Source organism: Cnephaeus nilssonii, assembly GCF_951640355.1.
Source record: "Cnephaeus nilssonii genome assembly, chromosome: 5".
Taxonomy (NCBI): Eukaryota; Metazoa; Chordata; class Mammalia; order Chiroptera; family Vespertilionidae; genus Cnephaeus; species Cnephaeus nilssonii.
Genome location: NC_137076.1, coordinates 18,599,755 through 18,620,641, shown reverse-complemented (window position 1 = coordinate 18,620,641; position 20,887 = coordinate 18,599,755). Strand labels below are relative to the sequence as shown.

At 54.3% G+C, this 20,887-nt stretch overlaps 2 protein-coding genes across 2 annotated transcripts; one reads left to right on the top strand and one right to left on the bottom strand.

The window, feature by feature from the left end:
* Positions 1 to 2,016: 2,016 nt before the first annotated feature.
* B3GNT3 (UDP-GlcNAc:betaGal beta-1,3-N-acetylglucosaminyltransferase 3) lies at positions 2,017 to 17,939 on the top strand (the record flags this gene model as incomplete). Its single annotated transcript, XM_079772740.1, has 4 exons — positions 2,017 to 2,043; positions 3,010 to 3,075; positions 12,557 to 13,243; positions 15,339 to 17,939. The coding sequence occupies 4 exons, from the start codon at positions 2,017 to 2,019 to the stop codon at positions 15,888 to 15,890; spliced, it is 1,332 nt and encodes a 443-aa protein (XP_079628866.1). The 3' UTR covers positions 15,891 to 17,939.
* Positions 17,940 to 18,124: 185 nt separating this feature from the next.
* Positions 18,125 to 19,893, bottom strand: INSL3 (insulin like 3; the record flags this gene model as incomplete). Its single annotated transcript, XM_079772974.1, has 2 exons — positions 18,125 to 18,841; positions 19,704 to 19,893. The coding sequence occupies 2 exons, from the start codon at positions 19,891 to 19,893 to the stop codon at positions 18,624 to 18,626; spliced, it is 408 nt and encodes a 135-aa protein (XP_079629100.1). The 3' UTR covers positions 18,125 to 18,623.
* Positions 19,894 to 20,887: the final 994 nt, after the last annotated feature.

Genomic DNA, 20,887 nt, shown 5'->3' with positions numbered 1-20,887 from the left:
CTCTGGGAAGTGGGGGAAATCCTCTACTTGGGAGCGATGTGTGTACTCTCGGTTGCCTCCGTCCCTACAAAATGGTCTCTTTGCTGGTCTCCTGGCCACAGCCCCCTGCGTGAGGGGACACTGTTCATCATCGCCCCCTGGTGGCTGTAATTACTTTCTTTGGGTCACAAGTGAGGTTGAAACATAAGGCAGCCCTATGTTTTGGCGCAGTGGTTAGAGCGTTGGCCTGCAGTCTTTGCACACACACATGTGCACACACGTGTGTGCAAAGACTTGGGATGGAGGGGAAACACCCATAGGATCAGATGTTTGACTCTGGCTTCTTCTTTTTTTTTTTTAATAAAAAATATATTTTATTGATTTTAGAGAGGAAAGGAGAGGGCGAGAGAGAGAAACATCAATGATGAGAGAGAATCATTGATTGGCTGCCTCCTGCACACCCTCTACTGGGGATCAAGCCCGAAACCCGGGCACGTGCCCTTGGCCGGAATCGAACCTGGGACCCCTCAGTCCGCAGGCTGACGCTCTATCCATTGAGCCAAACCAGCTAGGGCATGACTCTGGCTCCTTAATGGGGCTCAGGCCTCAAAAGGGGGAGAGCCCACCTCAACTGGCTCCAAAGTCCTGTTCTAGGGTCACAGGTTCAATTCCGGTCAAGGGCACGTACCTTGGTTGCAGGCTCTATTGGGGCCCCGGTTGGGGCGTGTGAGGGAGGCAACCAGTCTGTGTGAGACATCAATGTTTCTCTCTCTGTGTCTCTCCCCCTCCTTTCCATTCTCTCTCTAAAAAAAAAATCAATGGAAGAAATGTCCTCTGGTGAGGATTAACAACAACAACAAAAAAAGAAATTTATCCCAGCCGGCATGGCTCAGTGGTTGAGCGTTGACCTATGAACCAGGAGGTCACGGTTCGATTCTGATCAGGGTACATGCCTGGGCTGCAGACTCGATCCCCTGTGTGAGGTGTGCAGGAGGCAGCTGACCAATGATTCTCTCATCATTGATGTTTCTACCTCTCTCCCTCCCTCTCCCTTCCTCTCTGAAATCAATAAAAATTAAATAAATAAATAAATAAAACAGAAGGCATTTCCCAAGTGTGGCCTTTCAACTGCCTGGCCATCAGAACTGGTGTGACATGTGCCAGGAAGGAGGGTGGGACGCCTGTTTAACTTGCCAACCCAGGGCGGGTAGGTTGGCACTGTATGATACCCCGGTGTCCCCTGCCTGGGAAGCACAAAACCTCTCACGGGGCGGGGGGGGGGGGGGGGGGGGACAAAGTGGCTAGGTCACTTGCCAGAGGCCACCCCAGTTGGTGAGTGTGGCCTAGTTGGGGCTTTTTTTTTTTTTTTAATTAAGGTGAAATTCACATAATAAAATTAATCATTTACAGTGAACAATTCAGTAGCATTTAGCACATTCACAATGTTTGGCAACCACCACCTTGATAAAGACTAACTAGAACTTTTTTTTTAATTGATTTCAGAGAGGAAGGGCGAGGAAGAGAGAGATGATAAACTTTACGGCTCTAACTCCCTTCCCTTACATACGCACTCCTCCACCTTGGCGCACAGGCCAGAGCGTGCACTTGGCTGGCCGTCCCTGCATGCACTTTGTAGCCCTTTCTTTTTCCCGAACGAATCCTTTGGTGACAAAACAACTATTCGATATTATTTTTTCAGTAGACAACCTCTAGTTCCAGAACATTCCATCGCCCTCAAAGAAGACTCCAAGCCCAGGAGCAGACACTCCCTATTGACCGCCCCCCCCCCCCCCATCCCTGGCACCCACTCATCTGGCTTTCTATCTCCATGGAGTTGCCCGTCCTGGGCATTTCATAGGAACGGAGTCATACATGTGGCCTCACTCAGCATGTTTCTGAGGTTCATCCACCTTGTAGCCTGTGTCCCTGCTTCAGTCCTCCTGACGACTGAGCAGTAGCCACTGTGTGTGTGAGCTGCGTTTTGTCCATCCTTCACCAGCTGATGGACATGGGGGTTGTTTTCACCTTTTGGTGATCATGACTAGTGCTGCTATGAACATGCATGTGCTAGGGTTGGTGTGAATACCTGTGTTGGGTGGCTACCTAGGAGTGTAATTGCTGATATGATAACACTATCACTATGATAACAACAGCCCAGATTTGAACCGGCGCCCTTCAGTGTCAGAAACTGCTTTGGGATCTTTGGAGCCACTCTAGATGGGGGGGGGGGGGGGGGGGGGGGAGGGCGTGGGGGGGACAGGGAGGCGTCTCCTTTCCTCAATCCCTGACAAGGCAAGCCTCCGTTTCCTGGGGCGGGCAGGGCTGGCTGTGCACAGAACCCACTTCCTGCACCCTGAAGGCAGCCTTAGATCTGTGGACCCAGATCTCCCGACCTCAACGCGTCAAGATTAGAAACGTGTAGAGACTCGGACAGACACAGCACCGGGTTGGGGTGAGGGGGTTTCGAATCTTCACTAGCCCCAACCCCAAGAAGCTTCCAATCCGGCTTGCAACTTCCAGAATCTGTCCGAATGCTGTCTGGGGGGTCTCAGTTTTTAGGGGTCACAACTTTCCAACCTCTTACAAAGACCTGAAGAACCACGGGGTTCCAACCGCCTCCTGGCCCCTTTTCAATCCTTGCTTCACTGAACACACGCTGGACCAGCGCTGGGCGGCCCGGGGCCAAGACCTGGGAAGGCGCGGCTTGCACACCGCCAGCGGCGGGGAGCTCACTACCCGGTGTGGGTCGGACTCAAGCAGGACTGGGGGGGGGGGGGGGGCAGAGAAGGTCCGCGGGAAACAGCGGCCGCAGGAGGGAAGGGAAGGGGCGGGGCCGGGGAGGGAAGAAGGAGGGGCGGCAGGGCAACCTCGACGGGGGGGGGGGCCACCAGGAAACTCGGCCCAGCTGGGGGCGAGGGGTGGGGGCGAGGGGTGGGGCAGGGGTGGGAGGGGTGCGGGGAGGGATGAGCTGGCGGGAGGCGAGGCCCGGAGGGAGGCGGGAAGCAGCGAGGCCCCGGAGCGCACGCCCAGGTGAAACTCTACCTCCCGGACGCCAGCGAAGAGGAGCGGGGATCGGAGGCTGGTCCGGGTCTGGGGGTGAGTGCTGGGGTTTCCCGGGGAGCTGGGGGTCCCCGTGGTGGAAGGGAGGACGTGGGACACCAGAGGAACTCGGGCAGGTGCGTGGGTCAGATCTCCGCGCGCGTTGACCGGGAACCTGCGAGGAGATCCGGGAGCCCACCCCCTGACCCCGTCTCAACCCCCCGCCCCCCTCGTCCTCACTCATCCCCAATATAACCCGCTTTTCCAAGGCTTACTCAGGCCGGCCGGGCAGGGAGTCTCCCCCACGCCAGGGGGAGCGGGGAGACCGAGGCCACCTGGGACTCTGGCATCCCTGAGCCCTGCACGGCCCCATGGACAAGTGGGGTGGCCCCGGACCCCTGCCCCACGCTGCCCTCCTCCCCGGATAGGGCGGGATCTGGAGGGGGAGTGGAGGGCTCTGTGTGCTCTGGCCGTTACTATTACTGTTGTCTCGTTGTTGAGATTGTTAGGGGCCCTGATTGGGAGGGTTTGGGCAGGAAGAGCACCTGGGCCCCAGGTGGGGTTTATTACTGTTACTGGAAGGAATTGCTGCCCACCCCCAGCCTCTCCCATTGCCCCCAGCCATGCCAGGCTCTGGGCCACATTTAGACCTGAGGACCCCAGCGCCCGACTTCCCCTGGGGTTCAGATCTCTGCTCAGCCAGTGCCTCGCTGTGTGGTTTGAGCAGGTTGCTCCTGGCGTCTAGATGTGACTCAGTTTCTCCTCCTGCGGCCCAGCTCCCAGGAGGATGTACAGGTGTTCAGCAGGCAGAGGCTTTAGGATTAGGGTACTTCTGACCACGGGGACTTCCTGCCGCCGCATCTAAGGTCCCGATTGGAGCAGCGAGCAACATGCACCCACTCCCCCCCGCCCCCCCCCCCCCCCCCTGAACCAGGAAGGATGCCCATTGTCACCCCTCCGGGTGGGAGTCCGGCTGGGCTTGATTGCTCCCCGTGATGAGGAGCTCACCACCAACACAACAAACTAAAGGAGGTCCCATCAGGGGGTGGTTAAGGCAGGATTGACCTTTCCTGAATGAGTTCTTCGACCTCTCTGGCCTCCGTTTCCCTATCCCCATGGTCGGCAAACTGCGGCTCGCGAGCCACACGCAGCTCTTTGGCCCCTTGAGTGTGGCTCTTCCACAAAATACCACGGCCTGGGCGAGTCTGTTTTGAAGAAGTGGCGTTAGAAGAAGTTGAAGTTTAAAAAATTTGGCTCTCAAAAGAAACTTCAGTCGTTGTCCTGTTGATATTTGGCTCTGTTGACTGATGAGTTTGCCGACCACTGCTCTATCCTTGCCTTCCCGTGTAGGTGTGAGGCTGTGTGAGCACATGGCGGAGAGGCCGCACGCAGGACCCGGCGTGTTACCTCTAATCCTGATTAGGCCGCTCACTGTGCTCTCGCTCGTGACACGGATCTCTGGGTGACAACAGACAATGTGAAGACTGCAGGGCTCTAAGCACCAGGCCGAGCGGAGGGTCCTGACCCACACGGAGGTGTGGGGGCCCTTCCGGAGCCTCCCACAGGAAGGCACCGTGAGATCGCAGTTTCCCCAACTGGGAAAGAAGCCCCGAGAAGCCCTTTGAGGCTCAGCTGGGGCAGGGCTGGCATTTAATCACACGCCTCAGTCCCGCCTCTGATTCCTTCCCGGCCTCCTCCCCGGAAGGTTAGTTTGCGGTAGGGGAGGACCAGCTCGCGCAGTGAGTCACTCGTGTTCAGCCTTGGGACTAGAAACAGAGAATACGAAGGTCTAAAGGGCACGTGTCACCTTCTTCCTCACCCAGGTGTTCATCCGTGCGGAAGGGTGTGTTTGCACAAATCCACCTGCACACGTGGTTTCACTAAATCAGAGTCTGCGTAACACACCTTTCTAAAGAATCATCTTTACTGGGTTTTTTTCTCCTTTTCTTTTTTCTTTTTTTTTTTCCTTTTCTGTTTACAAAAGCCACTCATGCTCCTTGTAAATAGGGACCAGCCCATCGCTGCTAGAGGCCAAGCCGATAAAAAAAACGGTGAGGGGTCACCCTCAGGTTCACAGGCCAGAGTCCAAATCCCACCCACCCCACTCAGCCTCGGTTGGCTGTGTGACCTCTGGTAGGTGGGCGCCCACTCTGTGCCCAGTTCACTCACCTGGGAACTGGAACCCAGGGGCCCCGTAGATGGCTCAGGGAGAGTCACAGGGACTCATCCACAGGCACACAAGTAGGGTTCTTCCAGATGCTTCTGTCACCCCCACCCTTCACCTCTCCTCTCAGCAGCCCAGAAATGTCCCATGCCCCCCATCCAAACCCCAAGGGGCTGTTGGTGAAAGTGCAGGAGCGATGACCCCCACAGCGAGGCTGATACTGAGCACCTGTTGGGGGCTAATCAGGAGTTGGCAGCTGACACCATCCAACTTTGCAGGCAAGGATTCCAAAGCCCAGGGGTCCCAGGATGTCCTTCCCCAGGGGGCCCCGGGGCTGCTTCAGGGGCATCAGCCCTCTCCGTCTTCCCAGCGGCTGGACAAGGAGGGCGGGAGCTGTTGTTTTCCTGGTTTGGAAGCTGGAGGCACTCAGGCCTGTGGGTCCCTGGAGCTGGAGCCAGGGTGGGGAGGGGGACGCGCACGTGTCTGATGGGCCTGGAGAGGGACCCCAGACGCACCTCCGAGCCTTGGTTTCCTCATTTGGAAAGTGGGAGCATCTTGTGGGGGTCACCTTGAGGCCTCCAAGTCAGTGTCAGGCCGGTCCCCATGGTCTTGAGTAGCACAGGGTCAGGAGGGAGCAGGTCCAGGCCCCGAGGTGTGAGCACTGGGGTCCTTGCCACCTGGTGTCTTTCGCACACACCCCATGTATCCTCGCCACCCTGCCTTTCTGGCCTCCCCCAGGACAGTGACAGCGACAAGGTGAGGAGCCCTAGCTGGTTTGTCTCAGTGGATGGAGCGTGGGCCTTTGGACTGAAGGGTCCCGGGTTCGATTCCAGTCAAGGGCACGTACCTCAGTTGCAGGCTCCATCCCGGGCCCTGGTCGGGGCGTGTGCAGGAGGCAACCAATTGATGTGTCTCGCTCACCTTGGTGTTTCTCTCTGGCTCTCCCTCTCCCTTCTATACTCTCTAAGAATCAATGGAAAAATATCCTCGGGTGAGGATTGACCAAAGAAAGAAATAACAAGGTGAGGATAGAGTTGCCTGGAGCCTCACGTGCCGGAAGCCTTACCAGGCCGTGGCTGTTTTCTGAGGGTGTACACAGAAGATGTGTGGCCACAGCACTGTCACCAATAGGGACCCTCATGTCAGTCCTTTCTCTATACCTAGTGCATGATTAATATTCAACAACTCATTAATACTTAGTACGGTGTATATGCAAAGAGTCATGAATATTTAGTGACTGTCTGTATTGGTGCCTCAGGACTGTTCAGTGGCTTGTCCCGATGCACTGTGACAGTATGAATATTTATTGGTGCATCATGAATGTGCCTTGCAACTATTAATCGTTGCTTTAATACTGTGTCGTGTATTGTACATCCTGGGTGCCTCCTGCATACTTAGCGAGGCATTCATACTCAGCACTTCCCTAACAATCAGCACTTCTTGCTCCTTAAAAACATCCTGAACATTTCCATGTGGTGAATATGGGGCTCATCAGCACATCAGGGATATTTAGAGTGGGGAAGACTCAGTGCCTCTTGGTCCTGCCCCCTGAATCCAACGCATTCTTCAAGGCCACCCCCCTCCCACCCCCCATGGCAGCTGTCCCCTTCGGTGGAATTAGGCGGAAGTGAAGCCCATGGGAATGGCTAACCTGTGGGTCATTCGTATCTTTACCTCTGGCAACAAACACCAGTGAGGAGAGATCAACCAAAGGACTTGTATGCATGCATATAAGCCTAATCAGTGGTCACGGACAACAGGGGGGAGGGGACATACGTGGGGAGGGGTTTGGGATGGGAATGGGGGGATGAGGACAAATATGTGATACCTTAATCAATAAAGAAATTAAAAAAAAAAAAAACACCAGTGAGCATCAGGTGGGGGCACAGCTGTTGGGATAAGACCCCAGGCCCACCTCTGGGGTCCAGACTGGTTGGGGAGATGGACAGGAGAGAAGTGAGTAGATTTCAGAGCGCGGTGTTTTAGCTGGGTCAGCCTCCCGGGAGGTGACGTTGGGCTGAGTCCGAAGATCATGGGGAAGAGCAGGAGGGCAGGGCCTCCCAGGAATGACAGTGCAGAGGGCTGAGCCTGGGTGGTTAGGGAACGGTGAAGAGGTTAGTGTGGCTGGACCAAGTGAGAGGCAGCAGAGTTCCTGGTGGTGGGGGGTTCAGGAGAGGCGGGTGCCTGAGGGGACCCACCCCTGGCAGATGCGGCCCAAGAGGTTCTTGGCCAATGAAAACATGGCTGTTTTGTGGGAGGAAGTGGGTTCTGGGTGATGGTAAAATCCTACCAGTGCATTGAGGGCAAACAGCCCAGAACAGGATGGCCTGTTCCAGCCACGCCCTTTGATACACAATGGCAAGTGACTGGTGTCCCGAACTCCCAAGTCCTCGTGGGGAAACAGACTCCCAAGGCGAAGCAACTTGCCAAGGTCAACTCAGAGCAAAGAGGCGCCACACAATGAATCTAAATCTGACTTTCCTGCTCGCACACCCTCCATGGGTTCCCCTCACCCCCCAGGAGACAGTCCCGCTTCTCAGCATGGCATTCAAGGTCTAATAGGGTCTGGCCACACATCCCCTGGCCTCAGAAATCACCCCCTCTCCAAATCCTACTTTTCAGCAAAATATACTGTTTGCAACTCCTTGAATATGCCTTATTTTCTATGCCCTTAGTGAACTCCTATTCACCCTTCAAAGCCTCAGCTTCAATATCCTGGTACCTTCTTCTGGCCCAGCCCTGATCCCACGGGTGTCTGGATTTATCTCCCCTAAATTAGGGGTTTCCAAGGGGCCAGGCTCAGGGTTGAGGCTGCTTGGGTTCCTCGCATCCTATTTGTTAAGCAAATGAACAAATGAACGATTTTCGTATGTGTTGATTGGGGATAAGAGCTGCTGAGACTCTTAGGGCTGAAGTACCCGGAGACAAAATGGGTTGCTTCTGTGGTCATGTGAAGCATGCACGTGGGACAACCCCCAGAGTCCATTTCCCCATTTATAAAGTGGGGGCGAAGGCTCCCCCAGAGTTGTTCAGACCCTGTGAAGCTCAGACTAAACAGCTATTTGGGCTTCAACAATGCTAGTCGTTTTGTTTTACAATGAGACCTGGAGAGGATGGACAGCGGGATCTTGGGTGGGGGTCAGGGACTCGAACCCAAGCCTGAGAGGAGCTTCTTGTGGCCCCAGAGTTGCTGCCCAGCCACCAAGAGTCATCCCTTCCTTGGAGAAGCCAAGCCTCGAACCCCAAGGTCTCCCACGGCAGGTGTGGGGTCCCAGCCCCTTCAGACAGTGAGACCCTCAAGGACAGGTTAGTGACTACCTGGGGCACAGCCCACAGAGGCACCCAGCAAGGTTCACTGGGCCAGCGGATCCTCAGCGCTCTCAGGCCTCCTGAGGGGGAGTCCCCGGGGTTCTTTCTCAAGCCAACCTAGGTGTGCGATAGTGTGAGGTTGGCAACATTTCTTGATTGATGATTTAAGAGACCATGAGTTAGCAGAGGCCCTTGGTGGGTGGAAGAGGAAAGCAGATCTTGGATGCATTAATGGAGGTCTAGTGCAGGGTGAGGAGAAGCAAGCCTCTGACAAGTTCTTAACTCCATCATGAACCTCCTGGGGGCCTGCAGGGTGGAATAGCCCTGGGATCCCTCCATTTAGAGAAGGGATAGGTAGACAAGGTGAGAAAAAGTTGAGAATGCAGATAGCCAACAAAGGGTGTTCCATATGCAAAGAGTTCTGACAGAGAAAGAAAAAAAGAATGCAAGGAAAGGAACAGGCATTAATGGAATTAATGAACTCAATGGCCACCCCAAGAGGTTCTATTTTGCCCTAACCCTCTGATCCCAGTCATATGAGCCATTACATAATTGTTCTGCCTCCCCTCAGGCCTTTCCCCTCCCTAGCCCTCAGGTTTGGCTGAGTTGTAACTATTTGTGTTTGCAGAGGTGTCTTCCTTTGTGTAAGGAGCCTTTGTTTAGAACTTACAGAATGCATTCCCAGTGAACTGATCCTTGATTTTTTTATTTAATAAATATATAAGGAATATATAAATAAGCAGTAGTAAATCTCATAAATATTCCCTATGGTGAATTTACATAAAACCTATATTTAGATTCTTTGCTCACTCCCTAATTCTCCTTTTCTGACCATCCTTCATCTGGAGTTCTCTATTCTGGTTTCTGTTGGTTTAGACCAGGGCTTCTCAATGCTGCCAGTGTTGACAGTTGGGGCTTTTATGTAGTGGGGCCACATAAAGTTAAGCAGCATCCCTGGCCTCCCACACCTCCACCCCACCCACGCCATGATAACCAAAAATGTCTCCAGACATTGCCAAGCGTCCCTGAGGGCAAACTCTCCTCCAGTGGCTTGGGAGGTGGGTTTGTAGGCGCATCCTTGTCTCCCAGCATTTGGGGTCTCCAGCCACCCATGTGGCCAGGAGAATGCTGTGGCATCTCTAGCCTGATGTACCATGTGGCGGCTCCATCTCTCTGCTATAGCTCACGAGGGCTTTCCCATCCTTGGCGCTCAGGGATCCGCCACGTCTGCCCTCTGAGAGGGCTCCTTTGTCATTGCCTACCTGGCTCAGGCCACTCTTCGGCAGGAAGATGTCCTTCTAGGGATTCCGTTCATTCTTGTGTCACATTCACCCGTTCTCAGTCTCATCCCGAGAGGGTTTGCCTTTTTGGATCTCCCACGTCTGCCCGCCAGAAGCTGAACCCCGGGGACTGGCAGCCGCTCCAGGGATGCCACGGCAACAAGACCGGCTCTGCGCCACCTGCAGGCAGGCTCGCCCAGCTTGTTCCCACCTCAGGGCCTTTGCACCTGCTGTTCCCTCCCCTGGGACACCTTCCCCCAAACCTCAGTCATGCTGGCTCCTCCACACCCTCACCTCCCAGCTTCGGTGTCATCCCGACCTCAAAATCCAGCCCTGCCACCAGACCCCATTTCCTCCCTTGCCTTTGTCACCTTGTATCATTTCTTTTCTTTTTTTTTTAAATACTTTTTTATATAATTTCTTTTTTAAATATATTTTTATTGATTTCAGAGGGGAAGGGAGAGGGAGAGAGAGATAGAAACATCAATGAGAGAATCATTGATTGGGTGCCTCCTGCACGCCCCCCTACTAGGGATCAAGCCCACAACCTGGGCATGTGCCCTTGACGGGGATTGAACCCGTGGCCTTTTAGTCCACAGGCTGATGCTCTATCCACTGAGCCAAACCACCTAGGGCTTTGCTTTTTTAAAAAATATTTTTTTTATTGATTTCAGAGAGAAAGGGATAGGGAGAGAGAGATAGAAATGTCAATGATGAGAGAGAATCATTGATTGGCTGCCTCCTGCACCCCCCACACTGGGGATCGAGCCCGCAACCCAGGCATGTGCCCTGACCAGAAATCAAACCCTGACCTCCTGGATCATAGGTCAATGCTCAACCATTGAGCCACACCAGCAGGACAGTTCATTGTTATTTTTAACACATTTAGCAAATAGGCCATATGTTGGGAAAAAAACACTATAGTAGTTTCTCCAACATAAATAACTATTACATATCTACAACTATAATTATACACACACACACACACACACACACACACACACACACACACACACACACTAGAGGCCTGATGCACGAAATTCATGCAAGAGTAGGCCTTCCTTCCCCCAGCTGCCAGCACCAGCTTCCCTCTGGCACCCGGGACCCGGGCTTCCCTTGCAGCCCCGGCTTTGTCCAGAAGGTCATCTGGAAGGATGTCCAGAAGGATGTCTGGTCTAATTAGAATATTATGCTTTTGTTATTATAGATATACATATATATATTCTTTTAATCCTCACTCGAGGATATTTTTTCCACTGATTTCTAGAGAGAGTGGAAGGGAGGGAAGAGGAGGGGAGAGAGAGACAGAGAGAAACATCAGTGTGAGAGACACATGGATTGGTTGCCTTCTGCATGTGCTCCTACCAGGGCTGGGGAACCTGTAACCAAGGTACATACTCCTCACCAGGAATCGAACCCAAGACCCTTCGGTCTGCAGTTGGATGCTCCAACCACAGAGCAAACCGGCCAGGGCAGTCTACATATTTAAATCCAAGAGTCACCGCTCGTAAACAATGTCCCAGGCATGATTAGCATCACACCACATTGCGCGGTAATTGGTTCTTTTGTCCACGAATGACTTTCTGCAGCAGTTTTAATGCCAACTGGCTCAGCTTCCACGTGCGCTTCTGTTTACTTGCAGTGACCGGTGTGTGCACGCATTTGCTAGACCTATTTAGTATACATTTAAAATTACAGCCGTAACCGGTTTGGCTCAGTGGACAGAGCGTCGGCCTGCGGACTGAAGGGTCCCGGGTTCGATTCCGGTCAAGGGCATGTACGTTGGTTGCGGGCACATCCCCAATAGGGGGTGTGCAGGAGGCAGCTGATCAATGTTTCTCTCTCATCAATGTTTCTAACTCTCTATCCCTCTCCCTTCCTCTCTGTAAAAAATCAATTTAAAAAAATTAAAATTACAGCAGTACATATAAAAACCTTCCTGTGAAATTAAACTTTCATACATAATTTTTTTTTAAATCCTCACCCGAGAACATTTTTTCCATTGGTTTCTAGAGAGAGTGGAAGGGAGGGAGGCAGAAGAGAGAGAGGGAAACATCGACATGCATCAATTGGCTGCCTCCAGATGAGCCCCTACCCGGGCTGGGGAACCGGCAACCGAGGCACATGCCCTTGACCAGGAATCCAACCTGCAACCCTTAGGTCCACAGGTCAATGCTCTAACCACTGAGCAACCGGCCAGGGCCATACATACTTAATTACACAAACGTGTCTACATAAGTAAAAACAGGTAAACTAACTAATCTATTAATTTTTTAACATATGCATTTGGAAAACCTACTTTATTAATATAATAGGCTTTCAGCTTTAACAGACACTGCTGGCCCGAATTGGTCCGTTATACAGAGGTCTTCTAGTCAAGAAGAATGGGATGGTTGTATCAGAATCCCAGAGCTCAGAGCTTCCTAGAGGGGCAGGTGAAAGGGAAGCAAGAAGGACCCCAGCAGCTCTCAACGGATAGAAAGGGAGTTCTCTGCCCCCCCAGCCCCCCATCTGGGAGGCTCCTGGGCCATCCCTGAGGCAGGGACATGAGGAGGACCAGGTTGGCTATGGAGGGCGGATCCTGGGCAGGCTGAGTCTGGTGGTCTCTCCTTGCATCCCTGTGCCTCGGTTTTCTGTGTAAATATAGAATCCCCCGGCGACTGTCAGAGTCCACCTGGGTTGGGGTGCTAGGGGAGATGAGTTGTGGGGGACTAGATGGGGGTGGATTTCAATATTTTACTAACCTGAGCAACTGTACACTGCAACCAGGTGTTGGGGCCCGCAGGTGTCTCAGGAAAAGCGCTTGGCCCATCCGGGATCTTCAGTGAATGGTATTCTCCCCCGGAGCCACCCCGTGGGTCCCCTTGGACCAATCCCAAACCTGGAGACCATGAGGAGGTGTTTCCGGCCCCTGCGGACGGAGATGGTCCTGGCTGTGGTCCTCGGCACCTTCTCGCTCCTCTTCCTCCTCCTCAGTCTGCACACGGCGCCGGCGCCGTGCCCCTGCAGGGGCCTGGCAGAGCCGCTGGGCACCCCTGGGGCCGTGACCTGGCCCCCTCCGCCCGCCCGGCCCCCGCCCGCGCCCTGCCGGGCCAACACTTCGGTGGCCAAGCTGCCGGACTTCCCGGGGCAGCCACCGCACGTGCGTGACTTCCTGCTGCACAGACACTGCCGCGCCTTCCCGCTGCTGCAGGACGCCCCGCCGAGCAAGTGCGCGCCGCCCGTCTTCCTGCTGCTGGTCGTCAAGTCCTCGCCCAGCAACTACGAGCGCCGCGAGCTGGTGCGCCGCACGTGGGGCCGCGAGCGGGAGGTGCAGGGCGCCCTGCTGCGCCGTCTCTTCCTGGTGGGCACAGCCCCGGACCCGAAGGAAGCCCGCAAGGTCAACCAGCTGCTGGCGATGGAGGCCAGGGTGCATGGGGACATCCTGCAGTGGGACTTCCACGACTCCTTCTTCAACCTCACGCTCAAGCAGGTAGGCTGGCGGGGAGTCACCTGTCCTTCCTGCCCAGATCACCAGCATCTCCTCCGAGGGCGCCAAGGGGACCCGCAGACCCATCCCTGACCCGACGCCCTCTACTGTTTACGTGGCGCCTGAAGTCCATTTCCTCTCCGGGAGGCAGGGAGGAAGCGCAGGCTGGCCAGAGGTTGCAAGCCTGGCTATAGGGGCCTGATGACCCAGGCTTAAACTCAGGCTCTGTGTTGCCCTTAGTGATGGTTCGCCTCTCCGTGCCTCAGTTTCCTCATCAGGGAAATTGGGATATTAATTGGACTCATCCACCTCTGAGGACTGCTGTAAGGATTACATGAGATGAGATTAGGCACCTGGACCAATGCCAGGCTCTCAAATAATATTGGCAGGGGTGTGGGGGGAGGCGGGTACTGGACAAAACGCGTCTTGTTTATTCCGTCTGGTTCAGTCTCCCCATGAGGTCTAGTCTGTGCAGTGAGTACTCAATAAAGACTTTTTCTTTAAATTAATTTATTTTTTTTACAGAGAGGAAGGGAGAGGGATAGAGAGTTAGAAACATCGATGAGAGAGAAACATCGATCAGCTGCCTCCAGCACACCCCCTACTGGGGATGTGCCCGCAACCAAGGTACATGCCCTTGACCGGAATCGAACCTGGGACCTTTCAGTCCGCAGGCCAACACTCTATCCACTGAGCCAAACCGGTCAGGGCAATAAAGACTTTTTTTAAAAATCCTCATCCAAGGACATGCTTAGAGAGAAGAAGGGAGGGAGAGAGAGAGAGAGAAACATTAATTGGTTGCCTTTTGTATACTCCCCAACTGGGGATAAACCCACAACCCAAGTATGTGCCCTGACCAGGAATTGAACAGTCAACCTTTGGGTGCATGGGACAATGCTCAACCAACTGAGCCACTCTGGCCGGGCAATAAAGACATTTTTGATGGACAAGAACCCATGGCAGGCCCTAGCTGGTTTGGCTCACTTGACAGAGCGTTGGCCTGGGGACTGGAGGGTCCCAGGTTCGATTCCAGTCAAGGGCATGTACCTTTGTTGCGGGCACATCCCCGATAGGGGGTGTGCAGGAGGCAGCTGATCGATGTTTCTCTCTCATCGATGTTTCTAGCTCTCTGTCCCTCTCCCTTCCTCTCTGTAAAAAATCAATAAAAATATATTTAAAAAAAAAAACAAACCCCATGGCAGGGAGAGAGAATCCGTGTACAAAGGAGAAGTTGGAGGCTCCAAGGATGGAGCCAGGTTGGGGGTGGGGTGGAGCAAGCTGAGTGGAGATCCAGCTCAGGTTCCTGCTCCTCGTAGGTACAGACAGGTCTGGATTCAAGATCTGGAGGAGCTACTTCTGTGTTATGTGACCTTGCTCCAGGCCCCGTCTCTGGACAGCTTCTATTTCCTCCTTTGTAAATGGGATTGAAGACCACATTTACGCTTGTGGCTGCATTAGGGATTCAAAGCAGGGCAGGCCCTGAGGACATCAGTTGGCAGGCAGCAAAGGTTACGATGGAGGAAACGGAAGCCAAAGTAAGCAGAAGGCCAGAACCCCTCGACACCCCGCGTTCTTAACACAAAACGCCGAAGGGCATGGTAAACATGAACTTAAACATGTATTTAGCCCCTATGGGACATTGAGCCCACAATGGGTGCTGGGAACATGGCCCAGATAGGAGACACAGCCCCCACCCAGGGGGAACCCAGAGTCCGGTAGGGGAGGTAGATGCTCCATGACAACCACACAAGTAATTATATAACAGCGGCACTCAACCAGGCAGAGTGGGAAGGAATAGCAATAAACATAAATGTGACAGTTTTCTTGGCGCTTTCACAAACATCATCTCCCTGGATCCCCAACCATCCTGCAGGCAGGTCCTGAGATGAGGCCTGAATGGAAAGTTGGAAACTGAGGCACAGAGTAGAGCCGTTGGTTGTTGAGGTCACCCCACAGGGTGGGGGGGGGGCCTTGAACCCACGCTGGGTTGACTGGGGACACATCCTCACCTGGTCTCAATGGGCTGGGGGGGCCAACCGGGACCTGAGGCCGGTTGTCCCAGCCCTTAAGCCCACACGCCCTGTCCACCCACCGGCAGGTGCTCTTCCTACAGTGGCAGGAGACTCGGTGCACCAACGCCAGCTTCATCCTCAACGGGGACGATGATGTCTTTGCACACACAGACAACATGGTCTCCTACCTGCAGGGCCACGACCCTGACCGCCACCTCTTTGTGGGGCAACTGATCCAATTCGTGGGCCCCATCCGGGTCTCCTGGAGCAAGTATTATGTGCCGAAGATAGTGACACGGGAGGAGCGTTACCCCCCCTACTGTGGAGGTGGTGGCTTCCTGCTGTCCCGCTTTACAGCCGCTGCCCTGCGCCGGGCCGCCCCCGCCCTGGACCTCTTCCCCATCGATGACGTCTTCCTGGGCATGTGCCTGAAGCACGCGGGCCTGAGGCCCGCCTCACACAGCGGCATCCGCACGGCCGGCATCTGGGCCCCCTCTGCACGTCTGTCCTCCTTTGACCCCTGCTTCTACCGGGAGCTGCTGCTGGTGCACCGCTTCTTGCCGTACGAGATGCGGCTCATGTGGGATGCGCTGAGCCAGCCCAACCTCACCTGTGGCAGGCGCACGCAGATCTACTGAGGGGGTGTCAGGGCCCTGGCCCCTGGGCTCCCGTCTCCACCCCCCAAGAGGGGGTAACATTTTCTTCCCAGGAAGAGACCTTTGTCCTCCTAGGCCATAGAGAAGTGCCAGTGAGGGTTTGATGAGTGAATAGTTTTGTTTGTTTGCTTTTTTTTATATATATATACATTTTTATTTATTTTAGGGAGAGAGAGAAAAAGGGAGAGGGAGAGAGAGAGAAACATTGATTAGCTGGCTCCTGCGTGCCCCCACTGGGGATTGAGCCCGAAACCCAGCATGTGCCCTGACCAGGAATCAAACCGGCGACCTCTTGGTGCATGGGACAGTGCTCAACTCACTGAGCCACACTGGCCAGGGCTGATTAGTGAGGAGGTTAGTGGCAAATTCCTACACATCCTTCAAAACTCACCCACGACTGCTTAGACCAGCTTCATCATCCTTCCTAGACTCTCAGCTGGAGGGACCGTCTCTTTCTTTTTTTTTCTTTTTCTTTTTTTTAAAATATGTTTTATTGATTTTTTACAGAGAGGAAGGGAGAGGGATAGAGAGTTAGAAACATCGATGAGAGAGAAACATCGATCAGCTGCCTTCTGCGCACCGCCTACTGGGGATGTGCCCACAACCAAGGCACATGCCCCTGACCGGAATCGAACCTGGGACCTCTCAGTCCGCAGGCCGACGCTCTATCCACTGAGCCAAACCGGTTTCGGCGGGACCGTCTCTTTCCATGGCAGCTACTGGCAGAAGCACTTGGGCCAGGGTTCCAGCTGCTGCTGCTGCTTCCAGCCCATTTGAGTCCAAGTCCCACATCCCAGCCCCAAGCTTGATCATGGACTGGCCCCTAAATAGTGTCCAGCCTCTCCTTGGTAGTGAATCTGCAGTGGTTAATCGTGGGTGAGTTCTGGCCATGGATCACGGCCAATTGGGAATTCCCAAGGTCACATGCAGCTGAAGGGAGAAGCATTTTCCAGCTAGGGGGAGGGCCTTGGACCCTCAGATGGTAGGAGGGGTCAGAGAGGCCACGAATGGGACCGCCCCCTCCCTGCCTGTGGTATTAAGTGCTCTGGTGGCGGAAATATTGGCCAGAGGAGGGAGGCAGCCGTCTGTCTCAGGCTATGACGACTCGGTCTGGAGTACCTGGCAGGACCCAGGCCCCACACCTGGGATCCCCAAGAACTCAGGAAACAGTACTGGGACCAGAGGGGTCTTCACTGGGCCCAAGGCCACACAGACACTCACCCCAGTGCCCTGAGAAGGAGGAGGTTCAGATCCTTGAGTGGCCCTGAGCTCTTGGGACCCAGGACTGGCCCCCCAACCCAGAGTGTCCTTCTGATTAGGGAGATCTAAGCGAACTGGTGAACCCCAATCCTGCTGGCCTTGACAAGTGTCTGGGACTTGGGCCTCACAGGCATTGGGGTGGTGGCGGGGCACCTCAGGCAGCAGAGTACAGACTGGGGAGTGGGTCCTCAGGGAATAAAATGTTTGGTGAAGACCTGGGGTCTTTTTTTTTTTTTTTTTAGTTATTTATAAGTTTTAGCTCAGGTCAATCTACATTTATTTATAAAAATCTCATTTCCAGTAGAAAATATACACCTGCAGGAGTCTCAATCATGCTGATCTGACCTTACCTCATCCCTGATCACATACCCACCATGGCTCCCAATAGTCCTAAGCTTATATGGCCCAAGTCTGACTCTCACTACCAGCTTGGTGACAGTCTCAGGAGAGAAAGGCACGGCTTGAGTCTGCTCCTGTCTGCAAGGGACACTGGGCCCACCTCCGGCTCCTGCTTCTGGCAAGGCCCCTTCCCAATCCCACCCGACCTCCTCTTTCCTCCCGTGAGGACTGTGCCTCTGCTGTCCTCCATCCTGCCTCCTTCTCTCCCTTCTTTAAGTATTTATCGTGCACCTATTGTGTGTTGCACACCTTGCCCTGTACTCTCTCCCAGACCCACCTTATAGCAAGGAGGTCATATCATAGGATCCCCACCTCAGAATGAAGGGAGGATGCAAGTGAGAAGAATGGTTAGAGTTCGATCAATAAATATCCACTGTGACTAACTTAGATGTGTGTGTGTGTGTGTGTGTGTGTGTGTGTGTGTGTGTGTGCGCGCGTGCGCGCATACCATTAAGCGGGCATTAAATGACATTAAGGCCCTCCCAGGATTTGAATCCTGCACCTGGCCATTCCCACCTTGTCTGATCTTGGCAAGCAATCATCTCCCAGGGCCTTAATTTCCCCATTTTTTACTGTGATGACTCAAGTTGTTGTCAAACTCCTAGAAGTGTTGCTGGGCCTATGGCTGCCAGGGGCCAAGCCCATGTGAGGGCCGACCTAGGCTGATCCCTTTTTCTTGAGAAAATGCAAAAAAGCCACTTTGAATTCTGCAGTTTTATTATTGGGGAGACAGCAAGATGGGGTGTCACAAGTGCAGAGAGGGTGGTGCCTGGGGCTCCTCGGAGGTGAGGACATTTGGCCCTCGGTGTCTGACATCACTGTAAAATCAAGGATTCTCCAAGCCAGGGTGGTGGGGTGCCCCCCCCCCCCGAGTTGACCCCATAGAAGATGGGTGACCTAGGGTAGGTGGTGAGTTCCTTGTCCCAGGATGTAATCAACAATGCCCCCCCCCCCCCCCCCCAGATATGGGGCTGTATGGTGTTGTATGGCTTCAGGAAGTCACCAAACCAGAACTTCTGGGTCTCCGACTCCCCCGAGGCCATGCCCTAGGAGGGCTCAGTGGGGACAGAGGGTCAGTAGGTCTTGCCAGGTGCAGCCGCTAAGGCAGCAGTGGCGGGCAGGGTTGGTGGCAGTTGCCCGGCGATGGTGGTGGTGGTGGTGGTGGTGGTGGTGGTGGTGGTGATGGTGAGAGGCCTGGGGCAGTACCAGCATTTGGTCCTCGGCCACCAGGCCATGGAGGAGGTGTCGTCCTTCCAGCCATTGCAGCAGCTCACCTGGGGACAGGGTAGAGTTCAGCATAGATAGGGGGCCCCAGAAGACACCCCATTCTCTGTGCACACCCCTGTGTGCTCACATCCTGCTAAGTGCCCCACCAAACACTCATCATGCACACGAATAGTGAGCACTTATTAAATAACTACTGTATACCCGGCACAGATGTAATCAACCATCCAGGTGTGTGCACGCTTGACCCACACTCAAGCCCCTTGCAGTGCACACACACATGCGCCACCTATCACATGGGCGCACAGACACTTCCCAGAGTAGAAGACAGCAGAGGTGGCATGTGACACACTTATGTGCATGGGTGTGCCGTCAGTGGGTACAGATGGACACAAGCACACCCCTGGATGAGCACACACAGTAACATGCCCTCAAACCCCCTCCCACTGCCCCCACCTGCCCTGTGTAATTCTACACACCTATCTGCACCCATATCACACACACACACACACAGAACACACGTGTGTGACACACGTGCACACAAACCTGTGTTATGCCCCCTGCACCAGGGCTAGGGGAGGAGAGTGAGCACTGGTAGTGCCAAAACAATCAAAATAAATCATATTTTAATGCAGTATTTTTTAAAAATCAAAATTAATACAAAAATGCATGAAGATCAAAACACTGAAATCGTAGAGGATCTGACTGCACTTGCAAGACTCTCCCGCTAGGCCTCGCGCCGGTTCCCGCCCAGCGGGGAGAGCATCCTCTGCGGACTTGCACTCGCCAGCAGCCGGCAGGTGGATCCCGGTCCGCCGCGCGCGCGTACAAACCCGCCCGCGCCCCGAAGCCCACAGGCGCCCCGTGCCCACTTAGAAACCCAGGAACACAGCCCCTGCCGGCCCCACTTACGGTCTCCGCCAGCCACTGGCCGCCCGGTCTCGGGGGACCAGCGCGGGCCCCCACACACTCGCACCAGCGCGCGAACGAAATGGTGGCCACACAGCTTCTCTGGCCCCTCCGGGGTGGGCGCGCGGCCCAGCGTCCCGACCAGGGCCGAGCTCAGCAGCACCAGCGCCCAGGGCAGCGGGCGGGGGTCCATCGCGGCGGAAAGCGCCTGAGCCCAGCGGGCACCCCCCTTATAGGCTCCCCGCCGGCCCCAGCTGGGGGCCTTGGAGGAAGGAGGAGGCGTGTGAGAGGGCCATGGGAGAGGGTCAGGGTCAGGGTCAGGGTGAATTCAACGGGAGCCCTGACGCTGCGTTCTTTGTGGTAATGCTAGTGCCTGACTTCATGGAGCTTTGATTATGGAGGTAACCGCCCCCGATGATGGCCATCTCCAAGAAACGCGTGCCTGCCCAGCAGCTAGATGAAGCGCCAGGCGCCCTTCCGCGCCCAGGCTCCTGTTTGGTTCTGATAACTGACCATTGGGGCCACTTGCCTGTTCTCTTTCACGCTTTAAATGACCACTCTCATGTTTTAAAGTCGCCAATAAAGGCCCTAACCGGTTTGGCTCAGTGGATAGAGCGTCGGCCTGCGGACTGAAGGGTCCCAGGTTCAATTCCGGTCAAGGGCATGTACCTTGGTTGCAGGCACATCCCCAGTGGGAGGTGTGCAGGAGGCAGCTGACCGATGTTTCTCTCTCATCGATGTTTCTAACTCTATCCCTCTCCCTTCCTCTCTGTAAAAAAAATCAATAAAAAATATATATTTTTTTAAAGTCACCAATAAAGGATGAGAGTGCAAAACCCTAGGCCCCCAATCCTCAATGCCAGTAAAAGCAGAACCCCGACCTGGCCATGCTCTCTCTCTACCTGCCACTTGGCTGTGTGGCCCCAAGTGTGTTGTGTCATTTCCAGGTTCTAAATAAATAATAACCCTTTATTTTTTCAGAGTTCCCGGATGGTTACTGATGGCATCTTGTACTCGCAATAAGCTCAGGGGCTGGTCCAGCCACAGAGCTGGATATTGATAGGCTGAGGGGGACACAAAACGGCAAGGGTCTCTCCCCCTGGGCAGGGCCTTGGGTGTTCCCACCTCTAGTGGACTGCTGGCTGAGGAGTCTTTATTATTATCTTTAACTATTTGAAAGAAGTGAA